The sequence below is a fragment of the Cebus imitator genome, unplaced genomic scaffold, assembly GCF_001604975.1.
Source record: "Cebus imitator isolate Cc_AM_T3 unplaced genomic scaffold, Cebus_imitator-1.0 Scaffold751, whole genome shotgun sequence".
NCBI lineage: Eukaryota > Metazoa > Chordata > Mammalia > Primates > Cebidae > Cebus > Cebus imitator.
Genome location: NW_016108066.1, coordinates 329,365 through 340,528, shown reverse-complemented (window position 1 = coordinate 340,528; position 11,164 = coordinate 329,365). Strand labels below are relative to the sequence as shown.

Here is an 11,164-nt window from a genome sequence, read left to right as displayed (position 1 = left end):
AAAAAATCATTGCACCTCGAACATGACAAACATCAACTGCTCTGATTTTTAAACTAAAACAACAACAATAACAACAACAAAAAAAAACAAAAACCCGAGATTTGGAAGAATGGTACTAATAATTTAAAAATAAAATTATAAAAATACTTAAGACATTTTTTAGAATCAAACATACACATTATAGGGAAAAACAAACACAATCATTCTCTCAAATGCCGTCAATGATCTACTTACTAAATACAATGGCCTTTTCTCCAACTTAATTTTCTTGGACTTTTTTTTTTTGGAGACAGGTTCTGGCTCCGTCACCTAGGCTGGAGTGCAGTGGTGTGTTATCAGCTCACTGCAACCCGAGCCTCCTGAGTAGCTGGGACTACAGGTGCATGCCACCACGCCAGGCTTTTTTTTTTTTTTTTTTTTGTATTTTTAGTAGAGATGGGGTTTTACTATGTTGCTCAGGCTGGTCTCGAACACTGGGACTCAAGTGATACGCCCACCTCAGCCACCCAAAGTGCTGGGATTACAGGTGTGAACCACCACTCCCAGCCTTCTTTGACTTTTTATTGACACCAAAGTTCACGCCCATTTCCTAACAAACTTCTGCCATATTTAGGTTGTCAATCACTGTAAACACATTTTTCTGACTGCCCTTTAGTTCTGCTTCCAGTAGCTTCTTCCACCTAAAACTGAGAACATTCCCTAAGACTCAGACAGATTTCAGTTCACTCTATTTCACACATCCAAAAAAAAAAAAAAAAAAAATTAAATCTGACCAAGTCTCTCTCACTTAAAAACTTTCAGTAGTTGCCATTTGCAGTATTTGAACCTTTTCTCATCGTTGCTCGCCTAAGGAGCCTTCTTAGGCTTTTTTCCTAATCATTCCCCTTACCATAGATATGCTATATAACTGTTTATGTGCTATATGTACACATATGCTCTATTAATAAAAAGCTGGTTTTAGTGCCTCAAGCCTTAAGCATGACATTCCAGCCTCTTCATGATTGAGCTCTAGCTTACACCTCCTACCATCCACTGCACTGCACTTTCAGCATCTCCAGCCCTGTAGTCTCCTGCATATAGGCCCTTCCACCTAGACTGCCCTTCACCATTGGTTGACTCTCATTCTGAAAGCTCACTGAAGAATTCCTTATTTTAGGAAGCATCCATACCTTCCATAGAAATCCCTCCTCTGCACTCCCTTAATATCCAGTGACTATCTCTATTGCTGCATTTATGGCACTGAATTATAAATCTATTTCCCCCACCAGGTCATAATCACCTTTAATCCTTATCTCCAGCACAGTGCCTGCCAAATAGTAACATATAATAAATGAATGTTGTAAGAACTTGAAACAGAGTTTCACTCTTGTTGACCAGGCTGGAGTGCAATGGTGCTATCTTGGCTCACTGCAACCTCTACTTCCCAGGTTCAAGCAATTCTCCTGCCTCAGCCTCCTGAGTAGTTGGGATTACAGGTATGAGCCACCACGCCTGGCTAATTTTGTATTTTTAGAAGAGATGGGGTTTCACCACGTTGGTTAGCCTGGTCTTGAACTCCTGACCTCAGATGATCCGCCTGCCTCAGCCTCCCAAAGTGCTGAGGTTACAGGTGTGAGCCACTGCACCTGGCCCAAAAAGAATATATTCTTTTTTAAAATGGTTTCAAATTTAGTTTCACCTCTCCACCAAAGCTGAGGACATCCTGAGAGTAGGGATGTGTCATTTTTGATATTGTTTACTCTCTGACTGTCAACTCCGCCAAGGCAATACAACGACTTAAACATCCCTATACCTCAGTACTAAGCACAATACAGACAACACCAACAGCAGCTTAATAGAGGTTTGCAAAATTATTTATAAAACTAAATATCCCCACTTAGTGTGTGTGAAAGTGCCAGTTCACAGCAAACTGACAATAAAAATATATAGACTAGTGAGTTCCAAAAGTGTTAAAAGCTTTCACTGCCTCACAGTAGACATGACTCAATTAGCCAAACTATTTCAAAACTGGGTTTAGGTAAAGAGCACCAATCATTATCAATGGCAGACATCCCCCTATACACTCTCTCTACTCACACCATTACAACTATCTGTTAAAGTTCAATCTCAGTAGAGTTCACTTAGAAGTCATCTTTCCATAATGCCAGAGTACGAGTTTTTTCTGTTTCCAGACTAGGTACCTTACAACTACTGACCGTGTCTATCAAGACTTGTTACATGCTCATTGACAGTGTTACAACTGTTGCCTCAGGCACTCTGTTACCCCTCAGCAACAACAGGATCACACTGACAAGGTATTTTAGTTAGGAAGTCCTTATTGACCTATATTAGGTGGCCCAATCAACAAATAAGTCATTGGAGTAGCATGGAGGCAAAGGGACTCAGGACTAAAACTCAAACAGACTCATAATTAAAGAGCTTCTAACAGCTTCCATCCATTTATTGGTTGGACGACAAATGAAAAAGTTTCTTTGGCCTTCACACTCTTCATCAAAGAAACCAAAAAAACATATTAAGGGAATACACAGTATATAAACAGTTAATTCTTGAATTGCTCAGACATCAATAAATCTAATAAAAACCACCAATAGCCACTTAATTTTATAATATAGAAGTCAGAGAAAACTCTGACACTCCAAGTTGTGAAGACAATGGAACATTCCAGTACTCCATTGGAGGACTTTTTATATCTATAGCTGCCTGTGCTTTGAAGGTAAACATCCAGAATTTAAATTCAAATATATATTTGGTTAATGCATTTATGCATTTACCAATTTTTTTTCTAGTCTAACATATGAAAGAGAACTATGCCTGACCCCATTTCTCTTTCAGGACACATGCCCAGTGACACTGATGGCTAAAAATATGGCATATAATTTTGAGGGATATTGTCTTAGCTTGTTTGAAAAGGCAATGTTTCTGAAATGTCTTTTTTAATAAAAAATATTTGTCTTTTTTTCTAAATTAATATTTGACAGTATAACATGAAATTTCTCCCCAAGAATAAAACAAGTTTATTTTTTGTGCCGTGGCTTTGTTTTTGTTTTTTGAACATAATTTGGATAATCTTTTCAGGAGTCTAACTACAAAACGACTTGCAGTGTTACAGGCTGTGGAGTTTCAACCACCAAGAAGTGGGTGCAGTATCATTAGACTGTTAGTTTTATTCTCTACTCTTTGCTTCCTCTACTTTATGATCATGAACCTGCAGTTTCTAAAACTAAGTTCGTTTGTAGTTAAAATTAACAATACAGATTTCCACATTTCTAGTTTCACACGGATGCTTTGTTATGTCTAGAAGAGCAACCGTTTCCTTTTTATGGTACAAGCTCTGCTTCTTCAAAGCTCTTTTGACAAAGCAGACTCCACCTCCCCCCCCCCACAAAGAATCCAGCTGTGGCTGTTAATCTTGGCTGATAGTGGAGAAACTTCTCAATACTACAGATTCTTAACCTGTAAAACACAGTTAATAACAAAATACACTTTAGCATACTACTCTTTCTGATGCAACTTACTCCAGGATTTTCCCTAAACATACTCCAAAAGCATTCTCCATTTTTCTAAATTACAGTTTACTATGTGGAGTAAGAAGACCAGAGAAAACATAATACCTCTCATTTTCACAAGATGAGTAAGCTAGACAATCTCCACCATGCGCAAGGGTTTATACTGACTAATTTTTTTGTTAAATCAGTATATTTCTCCCACCTCACTGGGATCTTTAGCAATTCATACTTTTTCATTCAAACATAAGCAAAGTAAATTTCTACTAAAGCTGAACTTGGACAATAAGGATGTCTTTCATTTGTTACATTCCGAAAAGAAAAAATTAATTTCTCCCCTGAATATAAATCCCTAATACTTTCTAAGAGTTCAGATGATCTGACTAGAACAACTAAGTCCATACAAATGTGTATTATTTTTGTTTTGTTTTTAATTGACAGGACAGCACAGAGTATTTTTCCCTTGGCTTTAAATTCAACCTTTTTTTAATCTCCCTGGCATACAGTACAACTGAGGGGACACACTATGTTATTTAGAGTCATGCCTCCAAAAATAGTCTGCATGCTGATTTCACCTGATAAATCTGACAATATATGAAGACACTTCATTGCACGTTAACACAACAGCTTGATTTTTCTACCAACAATAACTACAATAAAAACAACTAACTTATTGATGCTTACTGTGTGCTAGACAGTGTGCTCCTTGGTTTACAAGAATTACCTCACTTAATCTTCACACCAATCCTGAGATAAGTACTACTATTATCCTCATTTTATAGATGAGGAACAGAGAGGTCAAATAATTTATGAAGATCACAGAGCTAGTAAGTAACTACCACTATAGTTTTGAAAGATAAAAGTAGCCTGCTGAAGTTATTAGGATAATAAAATTCAAAGACCTCCAGCATTACTTGGGGTACAAAAAGGCAAAAGTGCAAGTGAATCCCAGGCTTTTTGATCTTTTAATTAATCAGGCAAGTCACAAACCAAAACGCTAATTTTACAAAATAGCTTTTCCCAGACTCACTTTTACCAAGATGGCCATATGTGTCATTAACTCCATCTCTGATATGTTAAGTGGCCAATGACAAAACTGTCTAGGTGTAGTGGCCCTCAAACCACTCTCATGTGGTTAACTTCCTCCAGCTTTCAACATTATATACTTCATGAGCCCCTGAAACTCTTTGTCCCAAAGCATTTTCCTCTGGCAAATGTGAACTACGGACAAAAAGGAAGATTTATATTACACTCACCAAGTGATTGAAGTTACTATTTGTGGATTGTTTTGTTTTGTTTTTGCATTATGAAAATGTCCATGTGGGTGTTTGGAAGCTGTGAGTCTCATAAACACGGTCAAATTATATATGACATTTTGATAACCCATAAACAACATTCTATCAGTGGCAACAAATGTATCTCCGGCTATCCCACAATCACATTACCAGGTAAACTGGAACTCTTACTTTGAGATAAAATACAGCAGACAATTGTTAATGAAACCTTAATTGAACTGTCACAGCACCATCTTTACCAGCAAGCTAATGAGTAATTCACTATTTTGTAACTGTCCAATACTGATAAGTTACTCCACTAGTTAAATTCAGCAGAAATATAAATAAAGTCAGCTAGACTGAAATGTTCAGTGACAAATCTGGTAAAATGCTGCATCACTTCTACAAATACCTCTCCTTGTCTACATGGAAAAACAACAATCCCTCTCAAAATTGCATGCTGCTTTTGTAGCCATCAGTTAGTACTGCTGGGTGTACGTCCCCAAGGAAATGGGGGCAAATACAGTTTCTTGTCATATGCTATGCCAGAAGAATACTTGCAAAATGCATTAAATGAATATATGTTTGAATTAAATGAATCTTATAATATCCAGGTAGTTAGTTATGTGGTGGTTTGAATCAAATGATGTATCACTGGGAGAAAATCTTTACGTTTCATTTTAATCATTTTAGAAAAAAAGTTGTTTCCAATTCATAAGGTGCTTTCAAATTAAAAATAAAAATTATTTTTAATTAAAAAGTAAAAAAAATAAAATAAAATTCAGTAATACCTTTACCTTGGGTTTCAGAAGACTAGTGCAATTCCCTGTAGTTTGGTTTTCAAATCTCTAAACAGTCTTACTTAGGACATACAACAGTTAAATTTCAAATCTAATAAGCAATTCAGACAGGAAGTCACCGGCATGTAAATATAAAATAGGAAAGTATTTGCATATAAAACATACACCTGAAACTCTTTCCTTTTCCATACCAAATTGTATTTCACCAGTAATAGCTGATGAAAACACTCAATGCAGTTAACTAGAAAAACTTGGTTAAAAAAAAAAAACAACAAAGACCTAAATCATGTGAGGACGCAGAAAGAGGGTGGCCATCTACAAGCCAAGGAGAGAGGCCTCAAAAAAAACCAAGCCTGCACCTTAATCTTAGATATCTAGCCTCCAGAACCATGATAGATAATTTTCTGTTGTTTAAGCCAAAACAAGGAAGGACCTGACTAGATCAATTAACTAAGCAGTATAGATGCTAAAGCACTGTGCTAGGTGCCAAGGAGAAAAGGATTACTACAATAGATAATCCTTACCCTCAAGGGGCTTACGAATGTACTCAGTGACACACAGCAAACTTGAAATAAGATGGTACACAAAGGAGTACTTTAAGTATATGAGACAAACTCCATAGGTTGTAGAGCAGTCAATCAGTTAAAGAACTTTAGAATGGATTCAAATCAAATACATTTGGGCTTTCAGATATCAGTGATTCATAGTACCCACTAGCAAAATGTTTGCTGTGTGAGATGTTTCAGTACTCCAGTTCTTTATTGCCCCTTCCTTAAAAATAATAAAGTTTAAAAATCTTCCCTTGCCGCCAACTTGAAGTTAAAACTGCTACAAGTCACATCACTTTTTGATAGACATGTAAGGGAAAAATGCCTTTATAATATATTCAAGAATGCTGCAACCCATTTCCCTTTCAGTATCCCTAGTTTTTAACATTGCACGTAAGGCACTAAAAAAGCAAGCAAACATCCAGATCTAAGAAGATCCAAACAAGTGCTAGAAGTTATTAGTAAATCAATGACAAAATTTAAACCAAGGAACAACCGTTTTCCTGTTTGCTCCATCCACCAACCAAAGCTTGGAAATCCTCAAGAGTTAGGCAAGGATAGGAAGTTCACAGTTAAATCTGAGACAGTCTACGGAAGAGAAGAGAGGAGGGCAGGAACAGACAGGTCCCTGAGCAAAATGACAGAGAGGTACCATTACCAGCTATACTCTTTCCCACCTGGAATCCCACACACCTTGGAGAAAGGACCGTGCTGCAGCAGAAACTTCCTTGGAGACTAGCTGAGCAAACACCAGACACTACTAGTTTAAAAATGATGAGATCACTTAGTGGCCTAGATTATCAACTCTGAAATATAAATACGATGGCCAGTTAAAATGCATAAACGATGTGCCTATCATTTTTAGCCTCAAAAATACTGACTGACCAAAGGGGATATTTACCAGGCCAGTTCCAAAGAGTTCATTTGCCTGTGGTAATGGGGGCTTTTCTAGATAGTAACAAGAATCAATTTTTGAATGCACTGAAAATATCAATTCATCTATCCAAAGTGGAATCATTAGTCCTTGGGAGAAAACAGTTCATTCTAGTTTTGATAGGAACAAACATATTTTATTATAAACTACGAATCCTTTTAAGGTTAGACCAAATAGATCAAAATGTTTTAAGAAGCCCTTAGACTTTTACAAATATCCTAGCACTAGCAAAAGTAGTGTCATTTGTTTAAAAAGTGTATTTCCTACCATAGCAACTGACCAACAGATAACAGCAACTTAAGAGGCACTTAATGACACTAAAACATTACACAGAATGTGGGCCACTGCATAGCTAGTCTACTAACCTCATTTGTGGTACTCATGTGTGATGCTATATTTAATGCATTCTTATCAAAAGGCTAAAGCTACATACTTCCCAGCCGTAGCTTTATGGTTTAAAATAAAACCACTCAAGCAATGATCTTAACTGGTTCAACTATGAATCCTGCCTTTCTTCTGGCGATCAAGATCACAAAATAAGGAGTGAAAAGACAGAAAGGATACGAAAGTAGTGGCCGGGTGCGGTGGCTCACGCCTGTATTCCAAGCACTTTGAAGGCCAAGCGGGCGGATCACCTGAGGTCGGGGGTTCAAGACCAGACTGACCAACATGGTGAAACCCCGTCTTAAAAAAAAAGAAAGAAAGAAAGAAAGAAAGTAGTTACACAAAGTATATCCTAATGACAAGAGTATTATAAAGGAATTGAGTCTGGATCAGTTGCTAACGCTTAATCCCATTGGGCAACTGATCCAAACTAAATCAAACACATGAGATGACCAAGACCTTCGTAGGAATTAGTATTCCATACATTCATCTACTGATCCTGTGTTCAGTGGCTTGCTTAGGTTCTAACAGAAAAGTCTGGTAGACAACAAACTTATGTGTGTTGCTCATGAGAAGGTGCTCCACCAAAACTTGCCCTGAGCCTAGACAACCGATGCATGAGGCCTCTTTACCACATAGAGGGTGGCTTCCCACAGTTGGGTTGAGAAGCTTGCTCCACCTTGGTCAACATGGAGATAACCATAAGGGACGGAATCGCCCAATCACAACCATCAGAAGAAACCACGAGAGGTTGTGTTCTTCTTTTGATACTCACCAGACAACACCAAAGGCTCCGTATCCAATAGGTCTATCCGGTTCAATATCCAGCTGCTGTTGTGGATGATGCGAGTGCTGATGATGGTGCGCCTTAACTGTAGCAGCTGCGGCAGCCTGTACCTGAGCTGGGGCTGCTGCAGCTGGTCCAGGAGCCTGCCCCGGTGCCGGTGATGGGAAATATGGCTGTTGTTGCCCAGGGTTTAACATGGCTGCAGCTGCAGCCGCTGCTGCGGCTGCCGCAGCTGCCGAAGAGGTGTGCTGCTGTACAGGGTGTACAGCGGCAGCTGACCCCGGATGAAGATGGTGTTGAGGGTGGTGGTGGTGGTGCAGGTGAGGAGGTGGGAGGTGTGGAAGGTGGTGGTGATGGTGGTGGTGGTGACCTGCTGCTGCTGCAGATGTACCGCCATTGTAAGCCGCCATCATTTTTGCGTTGGCTCTTGCGCCACAAAGAGACATTCAAAATAAATGCCCTTTGATTGGAAAGCAAACTGGGTCAAGCTGTCATTTGGCCATTTAAAAATGAAGAAAAACCACTCACTCCACCTCAAAAAACATACAGCGTAACTGGCTTTATGTCTTCATCAGTCAATCCAAACAAGTTAAGAGGATCTTGGTGTTTTAATTTTGGGGTGAGCGTGTGTGGAAGGGTGTGGATTGCCAAAAGGAAAAAAAAAAAGGAAAAAAAGAAAAAAGAAAAAGGAAAAAAGGACCCCTTCCCCCCAGGATTCCTGCCACAAGTGGGTACTAAAACTCCATTCTTAATTCGGGGGAGGTTCCAACTTTGAATGTGGGAATAAAGGCCAAACCTCCCGACCCCCTGAACTCCACACACGAAAAGGATCTGGTAACACACCACCCTTGGAATCTTGAAAGAAGGTTGACTCATCTACCCCTTCCATTCCCACATCCTTTTCTAAACACCTACCACCTCCTCAAAAACACGATTAAAAAAAATTCCCACCACCCTAAACGGAGAAGATAGGGGGAAATTATCTGGGAAACCAGCTTCCAGCTTCCCCCCCCTCGAACTCTCAGGCCTTCCTACATCTCCCCCTACTCCTAGTCAGGTTGACCTGATTGGGGAGGGGGGGCGGGGGTTCTAAACTTTCCTGGGCAGAATGAGCCAGGGAAGGAGGCTGGAGTGAGGAGAGGAGGCGACAGCAGGGCAGAGAGGAGAAAGAGAGCCGGGGCAAAAGTGAAGGGAAGGAGGTGCAGGAGGGAATGAAAGAGGTGGGCAGCGCTCGGACGCCCAGACAGAGGGAACCGCCCCGGGAGAAGGCTAGGGTCCCGGGGCCAAAGAATAGGAGCCCCGGGAGGCGGGCGGGGTACGGTCGGAAGCGGGCTGACTCCTGCCCCCGCCGCCGGCTGCTTCTGCTGAGGGTTGGGGGGGAGAGCGGGTGGGTCCCCCGCGCGACGGCCCCGCAGGGCTCAAGGCTGCTCCGTCTCCCCCCCTCCCCCCCACCCAGCTTCCGTCCCCGCGGCTGCTTTCTCCTCAGCCGCCGCGGCCGCTTTCTCCTCAGCCGCCGCCTCCACAGCCGCCGGTGCCGCCGCGGCCGGACTCACCTCCCCTAGCAAAGCCGGATAGAGCGGAGCCAGCGGCGGACACGCGCAACCAGCCGCCGAGGCCCCGCCCCCGCCTCGCACTGACCGGCTGCCCTAGCCAATCCACGCCCACCTGTCCGCGACTGCCTCCAATCCTGGACCACTAGCTTCAGACAGGCGCACTGTTCGGCCAGTGGCAACAAGGTGTGGGTCTTCTGGGGAAATCCCGCCCCCGATGCGGGATGGGCAGATAAAAAGACCAATCAAAGAGAGAATTTGGCTTGACCGACAAAGCTTAAAGCCAATTCAAAACCAAAGATCTTTGTGACATTTTCTCTCGCCTCTCTTTTCTTTTTCTTCTTTTATTTATTTATTTATTTTTTTTTGGCAGGAGCAGGAAGCTGCGTGCTAATCCCGCCTGCAAAAGCTGGAAGAGAGGGGCAGAATGAAAGAACCAATCATGAGCCGGAGACAAAGAACAGAGCAACCAATCCTTGGGTTGAAAATGAAGTGGGATGGAATCTGGGCCAGATAGACACTTGATTTGACAAATGGAAAAAAAAGATTGCTATAAGTCCCGCCCTGTAGATCTCCTATAGAACAGGATTGTGGAGAATTTGCTGTCATAGCGAGACAACCTCTTCAAGGGACAGGGTTTGGGGAAGGGGTGGGGTCTTGAAGTGGGCGGGACCTAGATGAAGAAGGCGGAGTCCAAATCGTCACTGGTCCATTGATCTGAGCTGTCTAATATCCCATTTAAGATGTAAAGTGTGGCGGAAGAAATAGGGGAAGAAAAAGGAAATGTCGGAGGCCGGGCGCGGTGGCTCACGCCTGTAATCCCAGCACTTTGGGAAGCCGAGGCGGGTGGATCACGAGGTCAAGAGATCGAGACCATCCTGGTCAACATGGTGAAACCCCGTTTCTACTAAAAATACAAAAATTATCCGGGCGTTTGGCACACACCTGTAGTCCCAGCTACTCGGGAGGCTGAGGCGGAAGAGTCGCTCGAACCCGGGAGGAGGAGGCTGCAGTGAGCCGAGATTGCACCACTGCACTCCAGCCGGGCGACAGAGCAAGACTCCATCTCAAAAAAAAGTAAAAGAAAGAAAAAGGGAATGTTGAGCTTCGGAAACTCAAGGTCCAAGGTCATGAAACAAGAAGATAGTCACAAAAGAAACTCAGTAGACTGACAGTTCATAGTTTACGGCCGGTCCTCCATGGTTAACCCTGATGTTGACAAAAAGTGGAGGAATCTCCAGCATTCAGAAATCCATTGTCAACAAATAAAATAAAATATAAAGCCGTTAGTGCAAATTTTTAAAAGTAAACTTGACCACAAAAATGACAATTTTCTTCCATCTTTTTTTTTTTTTTTTTTTTTTTTTTTTTTTTTTTTTTTTTT

At 41.4% G+C, this 11,164-nt stretch overlaps 1 protein-coding gene across 2 annotated transcripts in view; it reads right to left on the bottom strand.

Annotated features, from left to right (window-relative positions):
- Positions 1 to 9,816, bottom strand: part of NLK (nemo like kinase) — a 158,958-nt gene extending 149,142 nt beyond the window's left edge. Inside the window, exon 1 of one of the 2 annotated variants that reach the window (XM_017519489.2) lies at positions 8,219 to 9,816. In XM_017519489.2, the coding sequence (XP_017374978.1) occupies positions 8,219 to 8,676 (458 nt within the window). In that variant the 5' untranslated portion in view covers positions 8,677 to 9,816. The remainder of the gene's footprint in view (positions 1 to 8,218) is intronic. The other variant, XM_017519488.2, reaches the window with a different exon arrangement.
- Between the last annotated feature and the right edge of the window lie 1,348 nt (positions 9,817 to 11,164).